The sequence below is a fragment of the Chinchilla lanigera genome, unplaced genomic scaffold (genome assembly GCF_000276665.1).
Source record: "Chinchilla lanigera isolate Chin_1 unplaced genomic scaffold, ChiLan1.0 scaffold00004, whole genome shotgun sequence".
NCBI lineage: Eukaryota > Metazoa > Chordata > Mammalia > Rodentia > Chinchillidae > Chinchilla > Chinchilla lanigera.
In genome coordinates, this window is record NW_004955405.1 from 4061620 (window position 1) to 4084798 (window position 23179).

The window sequence follows — 23179 nt, forward strand, 5'->3', positions numbered from 1 at the left end:
TTTGGTTTTTCTCCGGTACCGGGAACCGAACTCATGACCTTGCGCTTGCCAGGCAGACGCTTTTGCCACTGAGCTAAATCCCCAGCCCCTGGCGCTATTTCTCTATTGTGCTTCTCTACCACCATGAAATAAGTGTCTTTGTGTCACCTCTTGTTCTATCTTTTTTCGTTTGTTTGTTTGTTTTCCGGTACCGGGAATCAAACTCACGACCTCGTGCTTGCCAGGCAGGCACTGTGCCCTGAGCTAAATCTCCAGCCCCACCTCTTGTTCTGTCATAACATTTCTGCCAGGGGGCCAGCCAACCATGGACCAAATCTCCTTAAAGCATGACTCAAATTCTACCTCTCGTCTCTTTTAACTTGTAGATGTCAGGCATTATCTCTGTGATGGGAACACTGGTTAATATAGATAATTTGTACTATGAGTGGGGCCACTGATGTGGTTGTACCTGACCATGTGGCTTATGAGCCTTTGGAACTGGTTTGCAAGAGAAGTTTGGAAAGGTTTTGAGATGCAGGTTAGAGAAGCTAGAGAATGCTGAAAGTAGAGCCTGACAGGTGGTCTGGTTCAGCATCAAAAGACCATAGTGCTGATAGGAATGTGAACAGTAAGGGCCAGGCTTAGTATTTTCAGTTGGGAACAAGTACTCCACTGGCAAATGAACCAGACACCACATGTAGTATACTCTGGCAAAAAAAAAAAGTTTTAACTTTTGCCGTGACATGAGACTTTGCAGGAGAACAAAAATGCTTGATCACTGAAACTACCAACTCACCTCTAATAATGAGAATGAGGAAGGAACAGAAGAATTCTGATATCTAATAATAATGGTATCAAACACTTTCTGCTTTTTATTTTAAAAATAAAAGGACAAAAACATTAACAGACAGACAACCTTCTACAAAATAGCAGAAGAACATTACAGACAATACAGAGTTACAAAGTAGTAGGAAATTAACAATTCTTGTTGTATTACATATTGATATCTTCAAACACTTTCTTAGACTTTATGTGCCAAGAACACTTCTCAACAATTGACATTTTACATCAGATAATAGTCTCAACAGCATTATGAGAAGTCATATTTACAATTTCCTTTTGAGAGGGGAGAAATTGAGGTTTAACAGCATATATCCCTTAAGTGCTAGAGTAGGCACTCAGACCTAAGCTGTCCAGTTCTGAAGTTTTGTTTTGTTTTGTTTTGTTTTGTTTTTATAGTATCAGGGATTAAACCCTGGGTATTGTGTGTACTAGGCAAGTACTGTACCACTAAGATATATACCTGGGCCTATCCACCCTTTCATTTTGTTTTGAGATCATTCTCACTATATTTCCCAGGCTAAAATCATACCTGCCTCAGCTTCCTAAGATAAAATGTTAGGCATGTGCTACCCCACCCAGACCTAACTCTGAAGTTTCTAATGTTAGCTGCTACATTCTATTCCTCTGAATATAGTGTAGTAGTAATTTTAGAACAACAAGAATTATAAAAAGAAAACTAATCATAATAGCAGAATATCATTAAATCAGACAATAAATGATTAAATTCCAGTTGACAACTGGGAGTAGTTATTATGACTGCATGACACAACTTTAAGCCATTTCCATATAGATGTATATGTATGTATGTATATGTATGTATATGTATATGTATTCTAATGTTTATAGAAATCAGTTAACAAGTTCATTTTATTACATAGCATAGAAACTTTAGTTTTTGGTAGTGAAGCAGGAAGACATAAGCAGTCAAATCATGTTTTTTTTCTTTCCTGACTTTCTACACACTCTGTTCTGAAGGAAATTCAAGTGCTAAGGCTATTCGACATAATCTCAAGAAGGACTACTACCTCATGGTAATGACCAAACTGTATGAAAAGACTGGTAGGAGCACATAAGCATCCTCAAGAGAGCAAGTCTTACACACTGAATCTATTTTGAGGGTGGAAAATACCATAAAGAAAATTATTATTGGAGGGATGACTGGCACACTGCATTCCTACACATGTCAAAGTGGAAAGCATTCTAATTCAGCTTTATGAAACATGAATCTGTGTCAATCTGCCACATTTTTTTTTGCACTTCCTATCCCATTGCCAAAGCAATATTTACCAAATAAATGGTGCACATTTCTAAATGACTAGCTCTCAAGCCTATTGGCCTATACCTTTGTTGTTGACCCTTTTAGTAAAGGATATAAAAGCAAATAAATGAAACAGCAGTGAGGAGCTCACTGCCCTCAGCTCAGTGGCTGTTTCCTATCCTGTGGCTGGAGCTTTGGTAGCATAGCCAAGCTTCGTTTGTTCCATGTGAGTGTACACAGGGCATTCTACTCAGTATGCAATTAAGAGCTCTCTCGATTCCTGTTATTAAAGTCTACAAACTATTGAGCATAAAATTAAAGTTGAGCAGTTCAGCTTTTTGTGACATCTAACAGTGCCTGAAAAAGAGTGATATAAAACTCCAGAGTTAAAAGCCATTCTTTATAGGGAATGGACAAATGAAAAGTGAAAGCATTTAGGAGAAAAAAGTAAATATATAAAACTGATCATTAATATATAGAATGTTAGGAGCATGCTACCCCACTCATGCAAATCCCTCAGCCAGTTTGTTGAACATAAGATATTACATCGATTTTACTAGAATGCTACGTGATTGCTATTGCCAAAGCTCCAATGAAGGAAGTAATTAGAACACTAAGCTTTTTAAAGGTTTTTTAATGACTTTAAGCAATAACCAGAGAATACTATAGGAAATCTATATTTTACAATTGAAAAGATATGGAATTGGCTTTTACTTTTTTATCTTTTCCAGATTTTCCTGAGCCTGCTAGACCACAAAAGACAGCGAATCTTGTTTTGCCATCAGCAGTGTGACATTCTGTAAATCTCATGCACTGCAGATGCCACTTTATTATTTTTTATTTAGAAAGTGCTCTGCTGAATAGATAGTATAAAATTGTATGTGTGTGTGTATGTGTGTGTGTGTGTGATTTTTATTAGTCCCTGGCCTTACTGTTAAAAAAAAGAAAACAGGAACAAAAGTAAAAACACAGGCTGATAAAAACAACCTTCTGCACTGCAGCCAAAGAAGTCAAGTTAATGAGGTTTCAAACAATGAAATCAGAGAAGTTTTTAGATCAGCCTCATGCTTGAACCTATGTGAAAGTCTTCTCATTTTTCCCCAAGCACACTGCCTGTCTGTCTGGCCATGCTGTAAGGAATTTAGCTGTAGATACTAATTCTGTTTGAATCAGTGGAACCTAACTCATTTTTAGTGCTCCTTATTTGAAGGAGTTATTATAATCAAGCAGAATATCTTGAAGTAAACCTCAGGGAAATAAGTGGAAGTTAGAAGAAATTAAGAGATCTTAAAACTTGAGAAATCCTTCAAAACGATGTGGCAAATCAATATTTCCTCTGTTTGCTGCTATTTTTTTATTTCCTTATTTATCTTCAGTTTACATTTGGAGACATCATCAGGCCCTAGGACAAATGAAACATGTCCTACATTTATTTTTATTGAGTTGATCCTACAAAACAGAGAATTCCAGAAATATTTTTAGTATCTTTTTTCAAACTTTTCCTATTCCTTTCCTCTACCCAATGCCCTCAATAACAAGAATGGGAAAAGCTAAAGCTCTGTGTTCAGTTTTCTCCTTTGTAAAATAGGGACATGAGCAGCTCCTTCCTCAAATGATTGTTCTGAGAATTAAATGAGTCAGTATAACTAAAGCTCTTACATAGTTGGCACACATTATATACTTGTACATGTTACAATAGTTATAAAAATTGTGATGATAACATCACCTTTAAATTTTATTACCATGATGTAAATTAATTGCATAGTATATAGAGTCATGTCAATGTCCTTAGCTACAAAGTATAAATATCTTCCCTGCTACTTTAAATAGATTTTTTTATATAAAAAATGAATTCATAAGGTATAAAACAAAACTGTATTTAAAGACATGGACTCTGGACTTTAAACAGAACTGTATCAATTCTAGTTCCATCTCTTAGTAGATATTGTGTCTTGAATTAAGAATTTGGTTTCCTTGCCTATAAAACAGTCATGGTAACAGCATCTCCTTATGAAGTCATTGTGAGGCTTAAGTGAGAACTTAGTACCATGGCTGACACAAAGAAAGTATGCAGTGCACGTAAGAAATAAGTATGTATTTTCTTACTGATTTGCTATAGGTGATTTTGAAGTATGATAAGTTGATTTATTTCTAGGTTTCTTGAGAATTAGCATTTTGAATATTCTGCACCTTAAAAACCAATCTTTGAACATCCTAGTTCTTGATGTCCAGAGCTAATGTTAAGGAAATACTGAAGTTCATGTATATGGAGGAAGAACTGTGTTAAGCAGAAGGAATAAATTCATCTTAAAATCAAACCACTGCTACCATAAAAGAGGAGCAACTTTACAAGTACTATGATTGAAAAACATGTGACTCAGGTCAAAACAGAGAGAGAAAAAATATATATAAAATGAAAAATGTTTATTATATAGGAGAGATGTATTGTCTTGCAATAAATATATGAGAAAGTATCTGACCAAACATTAAAACTGAAAAATAAAATGAGAAAAAACATCTTATATAGCACAAGTAACATCCAAACCCCTGCCTAGGTATGAAGGTATGTTTACCTACTCTACCTATTCAAATCCTTTTGCATTGTTACTTCAAACCTGCACATTAGAGTGCTATAGGAGTATAAATCCTTGCCTATACTTAGTTATATTTAAAGGAGGACTTAACTTAGAAGAAGCTGGAAACCACATATTTTAATTGATTCTTCTGAGCCTTGTTGAAACACATTGCCCCACAAGTTTTTCTGCTAACCCAGCAGTAAATATTTTGACTGCTCAGTACACCAAAAATGCCACAATCAAGTTTGCGTTGATAGATGTGCTTTATTTAAGCAAACCTCCAATGTGTTCGCCAAATTTAAAAATCTACTCCAAGGGAAATGTTTTGTTACTTTTGTCAGCTTGGATACAGACACATTTATCATGGATAGGATTCTCTTCTAAAGCTATTTGTTAAATTTAGAAATTAAGTGATGTTGTTTGAAAGTTTTGTGAGGACACACTGGAAATCTAGCTCTTCACTTAATGTTACCAATGTCACTTTTTCTGTTAATATTATTTGGTATAGGAAAATAAAATCCTTTCAAAGTTATTAGAAAAAGTGTGTATTCAGAAATGTAATGCAGGATAGACTTTAGTTGACCTCAGAAAAGAGCAGAAGCTCAAAAGAAATTTCATAAGGTGTTAAAGTTGGGAAGAAGACTACAATATCTGTGATAATGAGACTTTCAACACATTTGGATTTGCTAATTGGATCTAAGTTCTAATTAGACTTTTTATGTAACTAAGACTGACATATCATTGCAGGAATTTAATGTGCTTTTACAGTTGAAACCGATAATTAGCAGGCTTTTTCAGATTACTTTAATAAGGAAAAAGCTGGCTTTGCTGTTTGTATTATGACAACCCCTTCGCTTACATTATACTATGTACATTTTAGCTTTCTTAATTAAACACCTTTTGGGAGCTCAAACAGGAGCTTCAGTTTTAATAGGAAGCACCTAAGTCATTTATTTGTGAAGAAGATTTGCCAATGTGTTGATGACTTTGAAAGCCGCAAAAAAATGCAACACTAGGAAATAAAGCATAGTCATCAAAGGGAACGGAAAGAAACCGCGGGGGCCCCTTACAGTACAATCATTCAGTTATCGGAACAGTCTCTATGGACCACCGAAGCGCTGCTACATTTTTTTTTCCTGTTTTTTTTTTGTTTTGTTTTGTTTTGTTTTGTTTTTTGAGACAAGGTTTCACTATGTGGCTCAGGCTGGCCTTGAACTCACTGTGTAGCCCAGGCTGGCCTCGAACTCGCAGCAGCTCCCCTGCCTCAGGCTCCCAGGTGCTGGGATTATAGAGTGTGCCTCCATGCCGGGCTGCTTTGTTACATTTTTAAAGTGTGCAAACACAGGGTAGGCTCCCAAATGCGAAGGCTCACGGAGTTGATATTGGAGTTAATTTTGTGCGTTTCCTCCTCAGATGTGCATTGCAGTATTCTCCTAGTTGAGAGTTGTTATCTCCCTCCCTTGAGTTGTTATCTCTTAATCCAGTTCATATCACCGCTGTCTTTTTTCCTTATTTCTGATTGAGACTCATTCATTGTTATCTCGTCGCAATGCTTGGTTGGCACTGGTAGTCCTCAGATTGGGATAGCACAAGAGGCAGGAACTACATAAGGGTCTAAAATTCAGCCTTTATTTTAGAGAGTACGGAGCAGTGAATCATTGCACGGCTTTAAGAGAAAGACCGCTGCCAAAATATTCAAACCAACTGATAGCACTGACAGAAAAGGGAAATTACACTGTTTTGTATACTGTGAATACTTGGCAACAAAGCCCCATACATGATTTTTTTCCTCAAATAAAAGCAGTTACCCCTTTAATCATATTAAAATATTTTTACAATTTTAGCAGTTATTTTCAGAGTAAAAACTGTAAGATTAAATTAAAACATTAAAGTTATGAGAAAATTTAACTTGTGCAGTAACTGATATATTAGAGTAGACACTATGCTCAAATTATACGTGCTATTATTTTTCCAATTAGTGTCTGGGTTACCGGTGTATATATAATTTCCCACTAAATCGAATGTCCTCAGTAAGCCTCCTAAAGTGTGTTGAGTAGTGTCTATGTCATAAGATGATATTTAAAAGTAGGAAATGGCATTTCTGATAATTTCATCTGGTGTTAAAAAGGAAATTCATACAGGACATTGTCTGCACTAATTATTTAAGGAGCTGTCACGCAGTTCTTTCTGTGATCTAGACAGTAGCGATCGGACTGTTCTTCAGGCAGAAAAGTGACCAAAGCTATTTTAATCTTTCAGCTCGGGTGCTGGAACCCTGTCACAGGTCTCAATGGATCCCTGACTGACAAGAAGCTGGAGAACAACATGCGTGGAGTAGTTCTCCGTGTGGTGACTGTCCTGGTAAGTCATCGGAGCCAGGTGTTTGGTTTACAGAAGTTCCTTTATCCCTGATGCCTTCATGTTTAATTGACTAATTCAATAATTTTAAAAGCACTTTAAAGAAATCCTGACTATGCTTTCTAAATATTTTTAGTGGTTATATTTTCTATTCTTCAATTTCTGTGGACCAGGACCAATTTTTTGCAGACATTTCTTTAATTATATTGCATTTGTCAGAAACTTCTTTAGACATGGTATGTGCAATTTCCAGCCTTCTACATGTTATAAAGTAACAGGATCTCTCACTACTACTATAGTATGCGTAAATGCAGATAACCATGACAAAGATGAATTTTATAAAATATAGTATATTCAGAAAAATAAAATATTAACGAACTAAGATAAACTTTTTCTACTAAGGACCTACTTCAAAGGAAAGATCATTCAATTTAATAGCTCTCTGCTGACTAAGAGCTGTATTCCAACCTCACTGCTGAGTGCTGGGGACACTGGCAAATAAAATGAGCAGACGTGATTGTGTCGTTATGATCACCATGAATGGGATTATGCATGGGAAGCATTTGTTTCAATTCAGTTTGCTTGTAATAAAATCAATAAGTGGTAACTATTATCATTATTATTTTCCCTCCTAACAAAGACATGAAATAATAGAAACAATTTGAAACAGTAAAACACTCAAGTGGCTTCTGTCTATATAGCTAGAAAACATGAAATCATGCCCTTCTCCTTGCTGTTTCAACATGCTTAACCTTGTGCGACTGTAGGTTTTGAAATCAGTCTATAATTACTAGCTTTACTTTTCTTCAAAATATCCAACTTTTCTTCACTTTCAAAGGATCTCATATCAGTTACATTAACTACAAAATTAATAAGTGGAAGAGACAGTCTTTTTGATAGATTGGTGATAATTGGTTTTTCATCAATGGCTACCCTTGGCACATTCTGTAACACAATTTAAATAGACCTCAGATGATTTCACTGTTAAAAACAAAAAGATCTGTAAGGTCTGTATAAAAGGAAATTCACAGGAGAAGCCTATTTCTCCCTTTTTATATACCTACTAGCTTATTTCAAGTTATTGTTTTATTTTACTATAAGAAAAAATTGAATATGTTCCTGTTTGTACCTAATAGTGCAAGTATGCATTTATACTTATGTGCTAGTGTTAACTTAAAAAGAAGACAGACATTTAAATTACAGTGAAATATTGTGCTCTTTCTAGTGATTATCATGGAAATTTCAGTGACAACACCAATAAGTAGACAGTATATGTACTTCGTTTTCCTTTGAAATAAGAAAACAAATTTGTAAATCAAATTAACCTTACTCAGTTGTTAAGCAAGTATTTATTTAGCACTTATTGTATGATAAACTTGGTGATAGATATAAGTAATATACAAATCTAATCTTAGGGTATACATAGACTCTTTATGACAATTCACATACAATAAAGCAGCTAAAGCTTATTAAATACTATGTTACAGCTATTCTGCAAAGTTTTTGTGTCTATTGTCTTATTCATTTATCACAGAATTCCCAAGAAATAGAGACTTTTCTGGTCCGTAGAATATGAGTGAGGGAACCAAGATACTTAGAGCTTTAAAAACATATATGGAAGGTCGCACAGACAGAAAGAACAGAGTTGGAATTCAAACCCAGAAAGTCTCAGCTCCAAACCACTTCAGTCCTGCACTAAGTGATACACTGCACTTTCTCTCCTACTATGATGAATGTGAGAATTGAAGTATCTGCAGGGCTTCGTATTTTTACATCAGAACTGGAAATGTTTAACTCCAAATAAGGTAAAGTGGGTGTTATTGGGAAAAGCTTCACAGGACCAATTGATTTCAATTTGCCTCCAGCCTGAATAAAATGGTTACATTTGTTCGCAGAATGGTAGTGTTTCACATGGTATTAACACTTGTCCAGCCCAGGTCCACCTTCATGACTCACAGTGGTCTGTTTCCTACAACCTCTACCATGCACAGATCCTGTGCATGGGTTGAGAGTGCAGTTAGGTAAACAGAAATCAAGTGCAGTTATGTAGGTTTGCCTCTTAGGAAATAACAATTCAAATAGAAGAAAAGATCCTACCATTTCTCCTCTCCTGGACTGTACCTCTTAAGAAATTCTAAGAATTTCACCTATGTGTAGTACATGCAGGTAAAAACTCGTAGGTTTTTTTCATTTTGTGTGGCTTTATGATTGACATATAAGCACCAGCTTTTCAACTTATATAATGACAAGAAAGTATTAAGGCTGGTTTACATTATATATATATATATATATATATATATATACACACACACACACACACACACACACATACATATCAATGTAAAATCAAGTAATGAAGTTTCCTTGGAATATACCTTTTAACAAAATAATAAATAATATGTGAGTATTTTATTCAAAGTACATTACCCTCCTTAATTGCTTTTTCTCCACTTTATCTCCTCTCAGTGTATTCATACTAAATAACATCTAAAATATATTGCAAAGAGCGCTGAATCTGTAGTCAAAAGATAGGAATAAGTTCCTATCTTTTATACATAATAGATCTTGAATTTATGGACACCAAGAAACTACTCAGAATGTCAATTCTCTATCTATAAAAGAGGAATAATAAAACTGACCAGTAAATATTATTATGAGATTAAATGTGTGAAACAATATGAAATCAGATAGCAAAGAGCACAGCATTCCTAAATATAAGATGTCATTATCTCTGTAGCACCACTGTGATGGGGAATTGAACGAAAGGAAAGAAAAAGCAGTATAAGTGATCATGAAAGTGTAATTAATCCTTGTCATCAAACTCCAAATATTTTGTGGGAGATTATCTGGGGAGACCTAAGTGCACACATATAAACTGAAGGATCATGAGTTCTTGGCATAGCCATTGCTACCTCAATTTGAAAATCTGCTAGTGAAGACCACAACTGTGCCACCACTGAACTTGTTGCTGTGTAGAAGAAAAATTTTTAAAAATGTCCACCAAATAAATCACCCAAAATATGGTCTTCAAAAATTTCAACTGGTTTGAACATCAGTTATATTGCCTATAGCAAGCTATATGATGAACTGGCTCCAGGCAAGTTTAATTAGGCTCTGTATGTTAATATATATTTTAAAATGCTACTAGTAATGACCCTATAATGCTCTTTACCTCATTTTTTTGTTTTGTTTTTGCTACTTGGGGACCTTCAACATTTTCATCCTCCTCCTAAAGATTTAAGGACTCCTAAGGGCTCATATTTTCCTCTTGAACTTGGAGTCACATTAGGAGGTGGGAGATTAAATTGGATGACAGGCATCACTGGGCAAGTCTTCACAGTAGGGCGAAGGGAAGTGAGTTGACTGTGAGTGCTGGAAGTTCCCATACCAAGTGGGCTTCTTTGGAAGAATTTATAATAAACTCGGATAAAGGGCTCCAGGCAAGAATGATAACTATGGCTGAGTAAATTTCCAGCAGATGATATAGAAAACAAACTGATATTCACCATGTCATATGGTAAGCAACCCTGTAATACTACTTTGGTACAACCACACAGTAGAGCATTGTGACCAAGAACATGGCTTTGGGAGCAGTGTCACTTCTGAGGAGGGAGCGGGTAGAGTTTCAGAGACTTGATCCTTGGTAAAACTAGCAAAGCTGCCAAAGCCAATAAAACAGCAACAGCAAAAGTTGTAGCTTTTGAAAATACTTGCAAATATAGCTGACAAGAGGCTGGTATTTAATACATTTAAAGAACAATTGTGTTTCAATGCAAAGAAGTAAAAGGAACCAATTGAAAATTGTCAGAGCATCTGGACAGCTTGCCAAAGAAGACAGACAAATGGTCAACCACATATGAAAACATGATTCACATCATTTGCCCTCATGGAAATGCAGAACCAAGTTATAGTGAGCACCACTTCAAAACCACTGGGATGGCTAGTACCAAGAGGAGCATTAAGTGTTCATAAGGGCATTGAGAAATCCGAACCCTTGAGTACTGCTGGTGGGAATGTAAAATGGTACCGCAGTCTTCAGAAAAGAGTCTGCAGTTCCTCAAACATTAAACATAACTTTATTATGTAATCCAGCAATTCATTATAAACATAGTCTTAAGAAAAAATATGCTTCCATCAAAAACTTCAACATAAATGTTCACTGAAGCATTATTCCCTCAAATGGAAACATCCCAAATGTCTATCAGGTAAAAAACAGATATATAAAAGGTAATATACCTTAAAATGGAATTTTTTGTCAATTAAATGAAATTATATACTGATAATATGGATGAATCTTTAAATATTCTCAGTTGAAAAGCAGTCACAATTAACTACATATTATACTCTGTTTATAAGAAATATGGAGAATAGACAGACCTATAGGTGTACAAAGTAGACTAGAAATTGCCTAGTACTAGAGGACATCAGATAATTGGAAAATGAAACTCATGAGAGCAGGATTTCCTCTGGGATGATAATGTTCCTATCTGGTATATATAATAAGGTAGAGGATAAAGCAAAAGAAGCATCTACATCATGTGCATGTCAGTGGATTAGGCCTCAAGGATGCCACTTAAATTCATTTGAGATGAGCAGGGATTTTCAAGGCATTGATAAAAAAGAAAGAATGTCCTGTGAAAGCATGGAGCTATGATAGTCTATCAAAAAATCAAAATATTCTAAAATAAATTAGACTATCATCTGAAGTAATTGAAATACATTAAATTTCAGCAGACTCTGTATAAAATACTCTCATTTAAAGAGTTCTTTTACAAATGATTCAATTAAAAATTTAGCTCTAGTATGAAGGTAGCATTGCATAATTTAGATAATATTTATCAACTGGTTAGAAATACCATTGTTACAACTCTTATATAGCGTCAACTCTAGGTAAACTGGTACTCCTTTTGATTTCTAAAGGAGTGCAATCAGCAGGCATGGATCTATAATGTATCTGTATATTTTGTTCTGTCTCTTCTGCTGATTGTATCCATCTTATGTGAAAGAAAATGGGAAATGTGATTTTTATAAACAGGTACTTGAGAAAAATGGCCTATGCAAACTTTGTAATTTATAGCAACACTGAGATACAGATTCATTTCAATGCTGACTGAATAAAAGCATCAGGAGAATTGATGCATGACAGTGCTTCAACAATTTCCTATTCTTTTGCATCATACCAATTCTTAAGATGGTAACTGTCATGCAGACGTGTGTTACTATAGTTATTGCACATAAAGTAACTGTGCATAACCCTACTTTTTCTTGTCTTGGAAGCTGAAACCTGAATTCTCATACCAAAAACTGAATAAATATTTCAGAAATATATAATTTACTTCTGAAAAATTGATTTACCACTTGTCTTTAGAAGTTTAGAAAGAGATTGAGTCATTTACAAATTCAAAGATGTGAAAATAGTAAATGCCATATCTTCTGCAATATTCTAGCTGAATTTATGTGAACTGTGATATACTTTACTTTCATAAATGTAATTTGCCTTTGCATTTGAAAAAAAAAAAGCAAATATTAAGGTGATCTTGAAATTTTCTGTTATCTTTGGCAAGGCAAGAATGTATCCCTCAGAAAGAAACATAAGTATAAATTTTTAAAATTAGAGAGGTATTGCTGAATTTGATTTTACTTTTAGAGTTATGAAGGAATACAAAAAACTATTAACTTCAAATTTACAGATAACATTGCCAAATAACTTACTACATTTTAATATCTTACCAAATAATATCTTATCAAATAACTTACTTACATTTTAATATCTCTAATCTTTATTGGAGCTTTCAAGGTTGCTTTTGCATTTTTCTGATATAGTTGAGATATACAGCTATGAAGTAATTTCTTCAAGTTACACATGTGGTAAAAATAAGCATTGAATTTTTGCTTGTCTAATCTGTTGGTGTAAACTCCTCCAATAAACTATAACACAAAGCAAAGTATAGTAAAATGTCTTGAGAAATTGTTCAACAGATAGCAATGGATTTTGATTTCTATAAGGTTAGAAATGACTGTATGATCCCAGTAATGGCCTCACTTTTCTGGTTGCTTGGCAGTTTTTACAGTGAAGGCCCTGAGAGGCTGATCCACAGTGGAGCTTGACAGCCTCTCTGAACTGAGGAAGTAGAGATCAAGAGTGAGAACACTAAGGCAGTTAATAGGATTGGAGATACATTCTAGAAAAGGAAGTTATTGAAAGATCAAAGAAAAAAAATTTTCTCCTAGAAGTTCAATATTTCTGTCTATAAAATAATCACACAATATATCAATTGTTAGGCGAAAAGACATGAAAATTTATTAAGTGCACGCACATTGGAGCCATATGACACTCAAATAAGGGCCAGATGGTTGACATTTGAATAGCATTCGGAACTACTAAAAACATGAAGTGTGTGGGACTCTGGAGGGAGGTGGCAAAGGTTATGGAGGTTGAAGGGAGGAGCCGTGACACACTGATACAGCCGCTCAGACGGCAGCCTCAGGAGGAAGCTGGCAGGTGTACCAGAGTCTCTCTAAATGGGCGGCTTTCAGCTTCCCTTCCAGTGATATGAATTAATCTTCCCTGCTGCATTTCTTTTCTACCATCATCCTATAAGGAAACTATGGAGAAAGGCCCTCCCTCTTCTTTGAAGGGAAAGAGGAACCCAAACAGTGGGGTCAGAAGGAGGAGAAGGTCAGAAAGACCTTAGTTCTCCTTTATTTAAGCTACTCAGCATGCCAAAGAGCCATACTTTGCACTACTATTTTCTGAGCCCAGTCTCTGTGCAGGAAAACACTTTCAGAAATTGGCATAGAAGTGCTCCTGAGTCTTGGCTGAATACTAGGCCATCCCTGCACAAAGAGAAACTCTGCAGGGCTGGGCGCATTTTTTCAGGAAGCAGACTTGACTCCCAGAGCGCAGATGTGATGTGGAGCCTTTTGAGAAAGGTGTCTTTTGGGGGCATCCTGTTGTACCAAAACTTATGAAGGATGTATGAAAAGTCTTATGGTCTTTGCACTTGTAATAACTAATACACATCAGGTGAACACAATTAGGACACTGCCATACACCTTGCTATGTCAGGTTTTAAGTGCTGCCTTAACTTCTCAAAAGGTTCAGCTTTTTTTAGAAAGTCCCATGTTCCTCTGCCATTCCCAAACCCCAAACATGTTGCTGTTGATGTTTTATAGCTGACATAAATTATCAATGAGAACATAAATGGATGCAAAAAAAGGCAAAGACAATTTTCCTTCTTGGTGTCAGTGTAAAATAACTATTCTGTTTTATAAGAAATAGTTTTTATTCTGAGCCAAAAGAAAGTGACTGAAATCACAGATTCAAGTTACCTCAGATGATATGCTCCCAGGCAGAAGTGGTTATATGACCTTTGGTACTCTAAGAATAAAGAAAGTCGTAAATCAATACATTTCACAAATGCATTGCCGGAAGCTTAGGTAGGCTGGTTACAGAAAAGTAGAGAAATCTTTCCTGTAGGCTTCAGATCCTATCTTACAACAGTCTTAATTTTAAGGTTAGTGAATGCTAGACATTGCCTTAGCTTAGCAATAAATTCTGAAATGCTTACCTAATAGGTCAGATGGAAAGGTTAAAAGAAAATGGATATTTTTCTAAAGGGCCTAAAATAGTCCAAGATAATTCCAGCTCTAGACAGGCAACATCCCATGTCTCTCCACAATCACAAAGTTCTACTCAGCAGGCAGTCAGTCCACAGGATCTGGATATAGATGAGGTTTCTCCAGAGCCTTTCAGCTTTGCATCTTCATTTTACAAATCTTTCTAATCATTAGGGGGAAACAACTTTAAAATTATAATGTGGTGAATGGGTTTCCGTTTGCAAAAGGAAAAACAATAGTCCAAATCTGGTGTTTTTCTGGCCCCTGTCCAGACCACAGTCTTGGAAAGCAGTCATACCAATGAGAAAACTCCTCCCCAGGCAGGGCTAGCATCCTTACAAACAGTAACAGGTTTCAACCAATAGAGCATATTTATCAAATCACTGTGTATTACACTAAAGGGCAGTCTAGGTGGTGTGAACTGAGAAGACACACTTCCTGAAAGCACCCCCTCTGGGAAGAGCTTAGTCATCTGTCAGCTTCTGCTGTTAAGATGCAGCACCCTCTGGGAAGGTTGAGGCAGTCAAGAGGAGAACCACCAGGCTGCAAGGAGGCTTCAGAAATGGGAAGTTTGCTCGAGAAAAAGAAGGCAAATGAATGCTTTTTTGGAATATATCCCTTAAGTGTTTTCATGATCAGCTGTTTCACAGCATCTCCATGTAGACTGCCAAGCAGTTATTCTAACCTGGAACAAAAGGTCTGTCATGCTTGAACTGAAATGTGATGCCTGCATGCTTAAAGTCTTTCATCAAGAAATTTCATGCTCACTAGGTGATCATAATGAACATCACCAGATATACTGTATATTTTGAAGAGTATTTTTTTTCTTTTCCTATATTCCAAAACATTGCTACCTGCCCAATTTTTGAATTGGGAAAATGAAATGTTCAGACAAAAAAATTTCCCCATAGATTCTTATGTAATGTATTCTGCAGTTCAATTAAAAATAACAACCTGCTATTTTGTTCCAAGCCAAATGTAATCTCCAAGACTATGGTCAATAAAGCACTCAAGAAAATGAAGTATAGAGGCTGAATGGTCTTAAGTCCATGGGGGAATAAAGAAGCAACCAATTAGCATTTGAAAGCAAGGTCATTTACTTTTATAAAAGTCAAGGAGAATATAAAGACTGATCACCTATCAAGAACAAAGGGTTTGAAAAATATCCTTTTGTTTTATGAGTTCTTTCAAAATTTTGAGAATGACCTTGGTCATCCAGCTCCATGAACGTATTTCAATACATGTGATATATTTTGGGAAATTTCTGAAGAATCTTCAGAGGATAGCTAGAATAGATGGCACCAGCACTCAATTTTTAGGAAAAAAATCACTCACCATGACATTTTCTTCATTTAGTGAAGCACTTCATAGATGGGGTATTAGGACTGGTTGAGAGGTAAGAGTTCCATTTTATTATGCAGTAAAGTATAGTAGTGGAAAAATCCATACATCTTTATTCTTTCCAGCAAGCTATAAGGATCTTCTTCTAATTTCTTAATATGAGTTCCCATAATTAATACGATGCTACAGTCTGCATCCACGTTCCTTCTAATCCAAGCTGGCACAGAGGTCATTTTTACGTACCTTCCCGCTCATTTTACTAACACTTCTAGTAATAATTCTTTATATGTCTTCATTTTGTGAGACACAGAATACTGCTGCTATAACTTTAAGATCAGGCTTCTCCACTGCTCTGAGTAAATCCCCACAGATTTGTTTCTAGCTTTTAAATATCAGCACCTTTCTGCTTTGCTCTCTTCTGTTTCTGCCCTCAGTGTAGGAGATCTTTTCTTTTAAGTTTCCCACTGTGCTTCATAATAGAATCAAAAGAAAAAGATATATTCTTCAGAATACATTCAGCTCACTAGAAATAGAAAACCTGTCACCTTGTTCTTAAAGCCTTAGATCTGCCAGACCAGTGGCTGAAAAAGTGAGAGTAGTTTCCATAAAGGATATAGAGTGGAGTTTGTGAAATTATTATGTATCGTCTCTCCAGATCTCCTTCTGGGGAAAGACTAGCTTTGTTCAGAAAAATGACTGGGCACTACCCAGAAGAAAACTTTTCTCCTTTCCTCTATGCCTTTGGGGTGCAATATTTGGGGGCAGGTGCATTAACTGCAACAGTTTAAGACAAGATTTATTTACAACAGCAAGTGGATGTCATTCATTAGTGATTAAGTTGCAGAATAAAGGTTTGTATTTATATTTAATAAAAAGGAATCTCTGTGGCTAGGCCTTCAGTGGGTAGTCTGTCTCCTTGCTGGAATTAGTAGGAAACCCTCGGAGGAAGGTTCATGCCATCTGTATTTTCAGGAAGGTCTGCTTTAGTCAGATAAGGGAAATTCAGACGAAATTTCAAATATTTTCACTTTAAAATAATGTCTGTGTCAAAACTATTGACTGAAGTTTCAGTGTGGCTTGGAAGAGAGTGTAAACAGCTATATTTTAGGTATTAGGAGGAATTTTGAAGTATAGAATTGGGAAGGAGAGAAGAAGAGAGAAAGAGACTGAGGGATTTAGCTATCTCCCTACCCTAAAGGTTAGCTCAAATTCCTCTTCTCACAATCATGCAGTTTCTGCTCCCTTTGGTAAACAGTTTATCTCTCGTGCTGATAAACTTTATGAATATAGACTTGAGCATCAGACAATACTGGATTCCAATTCCAGTCTTTCTCACTAGCTTTGTAACTGTGAACATGTTTGTCTACTGTACTCTTAAACTGCAGTTCTTTCATTTGTAACATGACAGTAAGGATGCCAGAATTCTAGGAACTAAATGAAGTGATAAATGTAAAGTGATAAGGATGTTGAGATACATAAAGGAAGGGGCTGGGTTGTTTGATTTTATTGGCTTTGTCCTTTAGCCTGAAAACAGATTCAAGAATAAAAACATTCTTTGACCCGGAATCTTTTTTACTATTTCTTTTCTTCTGCGCATGTCTTACACCCTTCAATTCTCTCGTTTTATAATTTATCTTTATCTTCAAAACACTGAAATTTGGCTTGTATTTTCTCTTCTTTAAAAATAAAACTGCTTTGCAGAAGTCTTCATGATCTCCTACTCAACAAATGGAACAGATGCTCTCAGACCTTAGCTCTCTGGACATCTCATCCGCACTGGGCTCCACCGGCTACTTTCTCCTTGAAACTCCGCCTGCCCCGCATCTCGTCCCTGATTCTCTTCTCACCTCTCTTTTGCCTTCTTTATTGAATTCTCTTCTTCAGCACTGCAGTGCTAGCTCTTACTGTTCTTCACCCCAGGACAAGTTCATTTACTTCCTTGGGCACTGTGAACACATTTCTATTTCCATCCCTGTCTTTTTTCTGATGCCTCAGACTTAAGTCATCCACAGGAGGTATTTCTTAAAATGGTATTTTATATTCAATGACAAAAATTTAGACAATGGCATAAATAAAATTTAACAATAAAGTCATCTATAATTGCTTCATAAAAAGGTCACTAAGATTTTAATGCCTCACTTACTAGCTAAGTTTTTATCTATTAAAACTGGAGGTAATTATATAACCTTAGATTCGTACAGCCATTGAGTACAAATACACAGAAAGCATTTTTAAAATGCCCAGCACATACTAAATTGCATGTGGGTATTTGCTGGTATTATTATTAATAATACTATTTTTCAAATTATAAGTGCCCAAACAGTGGATAGTTTTATATATTTTCTTCCCATTTCAATATGCATATGAATTTTTACTGTTAATATTTTTGTATAAGACATGTGGTAATAGTTTTTGCAGCTACTATCACCGATGTTTCAAACATCCAAGAATTTATCCAGAATTATATATAATTGCCAGAAGTCTAAATGCAATTTGAGATATTTGTTTTTCATTCATTAAACTATGTTGAATACAAATGAAATAATATAATGCTTTTACAATGATGTTTTGAATGTGTCCTATAAAGCAAATGAACATATTCCAGACTTTAAAAATTCTTGACCTTAAAAAAAATGACCTGTAGCCCATCTGAGCAGATGACTATGGTAGGGCACTGAGATTCTTAGTGTGACACCTCACTGGGCTATGGGACAGTATGTTATATGGATAAAAATCAGTCCCTACTTGCTGGGCACTTAGGTTGCTTTCAACTTTTCCCTGGAAGCCTTGTAACTTACTGTCTTTTCAATGTATACCTGTACTTACTGATGCTTATTTCCTTAGATGTAGCATTACCAAGTAAAATACGCAAAAAGGAGGCATTTATTTTCTTACTATGAACTTGTTTTCTGAGAATCTTTTCCAAAATGTAATTGCCATAAGCAAGTGTATACTTCTCATTCTGCTGTGAAACATTAACACCACGTTTCTTCTTTGCCCATCAGATAAACAATAAATAAAATACTTCTTATTCTAATTTGTATTTCACAAGGACATAGTGATAGAACAAAAGTAAATAATTCACCCTCTGGTTTGCAATCAAACTTTGCTTAAAATTTAAGCTTCATTGATTATGATATCTTAATGACTGTTATTTCTTCTCATAAATATTATTTCACTTTCAATGATTATGACTCACAATTGTGCACAGACTTTGAAAGATACATATTTCTCTTCTTCTATTCGCTCTGAATGTGTATTAATTTTGTATTTGGTGCCTTTGATTCTGCATTGAGCATTATTCCCCTTGAGGACTTTACTCTGTTGACTCAAAGCTAAAGTCTTTCTAACAGAATTATCATGCTATGTACTCTAAACAAAAAGCACTCAAGACTCTCAGAAATGTGTCCTCTTACAGACCGAGCCCTCCTCGGTGGGGTCCCGGGAAGTAAGGCAGAGAGAACATGGAAGCTTCTCATCCTTCCAGTGAGTGTTACAACCCCATAGCCAATATATCAACAACTCCCAGCAGCTACGTCTGATTACATCTCACCAACCCATACACGACCAAGCCATGGCCAGCTTCCCCTTGATTTATTACAAAAAGGCTCCTTCTTGATCTCCTAGCTTCTTCCATCCCCTTCCAGTCTATTGTCAGTAGTGACTGTCAGCAACCTGGTAATCTGCTAAAACGTGTCCCACCACGTCTCTTCTCTGCTCAGAGCTCATCTGGCTTACTTCTCGTTGGCCTCCCATCGCAATAGAACAGCTGAAATCATCACAGTGGCCGGAACACCAGTTCAGACTACCCAGCTGGTGCTCATTACCTCTCAGACATAGCCTGCTCTCCAGCCCTAACTCCCTGGGTTCCGCCTCAACACTGTGTGCCCTCTCTCAGACATGTCAGAGAGTGTTCCTCGACTTACTGTACTTTGTCCTCTATCTGAAAGGTCAAGTTGACAGATCACTTCCCAAGTGAAGGCACAACTGTTTTGCACAAATGCCTGTGCTTGCTATTCACTTAATCTTCCCCTGCAGCTCTTAGTACCATCTGACATAGCATGTATTTATGCCAGTGTGTTGCATAGAGTATATATAAAGCTTACTGTGTTTATTGTCTGTCACTCTTCCTGGAATTTAGTTCCAGAAAGATAGATATGCTTGATTCCTTTCTTTGTCGCTGTATTCTCAATGTGCTGATGTTAACACTTTTGAATGATCAAATAAATAAACAAATTTCTGCTATTTTCCTATCAGAAATATTGTTTTAGATAGAAATGCCACTAGTCTAGCCCTGAAATATTTTTAATTTTTACATGGTTTTTGTTTTTACCATTTTTATGGTTTGAGGCTTCATTCCAATATATTGTAGGCTTCATTTTTCACTTATTGAATACTTCTGCACCCTGAGTGGGAATAGCTTTTATTGGAAGTTTTAATTAGCACTTAACATCATTTTTCCTCACAATACTTAACAAGAATGTGGATTCATAAGCTAGAATTTGTGAGTGACAGCATCACTCTGAAGGCACACACTTCCACATTCTACAGTTACATATCTTACTGACGACTGGAGCAGCCTACCCCTCCTCACAGTTGCAGTATGCTACATGTTAAATCATATTTTTGATAGTTCTCCCTGAGATAACTGCAATTGCAATCTAATCTGTACCAAACTTTTGACAATATTTGTGGAATAGACTCGACTCTCGAATGTGGATATCTATTTATAAAGTTCCTGCAAGTGTTAAATTCAACAACATGATGAAAATGTTGACCAAACAAAAAATATACTATCCAGCACGTATATTCAGAAAGTACCTCAGCATCTGATGTTTCTCCGCATATATATGGTGATCACAGGGTCCATAAATGCTTAGTCTCCTAAAATGTACATTCATATGTGTTCTAAGGAAAAGCAATAAATGGGAACTAAGGAATTAAGCTCATTGTGATTGCCTACTGCCCTGGATAACCTTTCATTCTCAGTGTAAATGTCCTGTTCATTTCTATTCTCATTTAAAAACTTTATTTCAGTCTTGTGCATTCCCCAGTTAGCTGTTAAATCACTATAGGGATCATTCCATTATTTGACACCAATATCTGGAATCAATCATTCTATTTTTAAAAGGAAGCCCCATGCACACTAGTAGCTGCACCTTTCAGTTCAATTTAAAATGGTTCTCATTTAATAAGAATCAGAAATAATGTATCAGGTGGGCTCAAGAAGCTAGGATGCTAAAATATTTTTATTTACTTCTATCACTTAAAACTGAATCTGGTAAAAATATCCAAATGAAAAGGTTTTTGTAAAAAAAAAAAGTTTGCCACTATGTTTCCTAAACATTTATTCTTCCATAAAAGCTCCCAACAAAAATTCTTGTAAAAATATTTTTATCACATATCCCTGTGATTTGTTTTTCTCCTCCCTATGCAGCTTAGGTATATCCTTCACAACTCAAGAATTATTTCTTCCTTTACAGCAATTCCTTGTGTCTATTTTCCTACCCTGATGTCTTGATATCTCTTTAATAATATATTCCATATCTCCAGGCTTTTTGAACTTATAAAAATTTCTAATACTTGTATATGCTCTATAAAAGATAATGAGGTTTTTCCAAGGAGAATGGTGGTCATTAATTCTGCATATATCAAAAGGGAATGTGTCATCTCTAAGCAAAATATAAGCTCATGCCCTTCATAAAGACAACTCTTGTTCACCTCAGCCAAGAGCATGTGTTATGAAACAACGTTTTTAAACAAGCTATTAAGAAATATTCTCATTCTCTCTTTAATGTCTTTCAGCTGTGTGTGAGCAGAATTATATGGAATTTCCAATGATTCATTCCCAGTTTTGGCTTTGCTGGCATTCTGTAACACTGTGCATAATAAGCCCTCCAAACAGCCCTTGATAAAGTCTTGGCAGAAGAGCTGGTGGCTTGTACCTATCAAATATATCAGATGTTTTAAAAACTCTATCACTCACAAACAATATTACATATTATTAAAATAACCGAATAAACTGCAAAATCTGCAAGCTGCAAACAGTGTTGTAAATCAACTAAGCAATTAGCATGGGATTTTTAAAGTGACTGAATACAAATTCAGAATTATGAAGTTATTAACTAATAATACTGCAAGTGATGTGAATAAATTCTTGCTAATATAAAAATTATCAACCCCTGAAATGCCCTTTTCCACAAGCAGGTTGCTGGATTCTCGAGCTAGTGCACTTAGATTGATAAACTACTGATGTTCTGTGAAGCTTCATTTATTCCAGTTGCCGAGGCTAGGGCATAAGAGAATCTGTCGCACAGATGATCAGCCTATCATACTCGACAATTTGTTTTCATTTAATTGGGAGGCAGGTCTTCACCAATTTAGATGCAAGTCTTATTACCACTGTTTGAAACTAATTGCTGGAAAATGAATTTCAACAACAGGGTTCTGTAATTTCCAATCTCCCTCACAGTCTCTGTAGTAGAAGACTCAAAGCTATGAACTTCGAAAATATATTTTAAATAGGCCCAGGCCATAACCTCTCATCATCAGGGCTGTTGTAAAGAAATCTTCCCTTCTGATACAATGTATTCTACACTTTACTTTTTCAAAATTAATTTCTTATTATTTTGATCTACACAAAAGATCTACCTCTTCCAAATAAAAATCAAACACTTTAACATGGCCCCAGGTAACATATTTTTCTTTGTTTTTGTTTTATATTTCTTTTTTCTTAGGTACTGGGAATCAAACTCACGACCTCACACTTGCCAGGCAGGCGCTGTGCCACTGAACTATATGTGCAACCCTTTGTTTTATATTTCAATATGAAATACATACTCAGAAGTATAAACCATTAATTCACTAATAACTCCCTAGAACCAAAAGGAAATAACTGTCTATCTTTCTGCTCCTACCTCCCAGCATCCTAGAGCTAACCACCCAGAGGTGATTAATTACTTAATTTTCTTTGAAATGTCTTCTCTCTAAAGGTGTCAGTACTTCTTGTTGCTGTTTTGTTTTGTTCTGAGACAAAATCTTGCTGTGTATTCAGTCTGGCTTTGAGCTTACTGTGTAGCCCAGGCTTGCAAACTTGGGGCGCCTGGGGCAAATCTCTTGCCTCAGGCTCCTGAGTGCTGGGATCATAAGCATGCACGGCAGTGCCCAGAAGATCTGAACTCTTAAATATCATAATTTTACCAGC

At 35.8% G+C, this 23179-nt stretch overlaps 1 protein-coding gene across 1 annotated transcript in view; it reads left to right on the forward strand.

Moving 5' to 3' along the window:
• Positions 1 to 23179, forward strand: part of Grid2 (glutamate receptor, ionotropic, delta 2) — a 1119457-nt gene that overhangs the window by 769827 nt on the left and 326451 nt on the right. The window contains exon 11 of the mRNA XM_005374673.1: positions 6916 to 7017. Coding sequence (XP_005374730.1) covers positions 6916 to 7017 — 102 coding nt within the window. The remainder of the gene's footprint in view (positions 1 to 6915; positions 7018 to 23179) is intronic.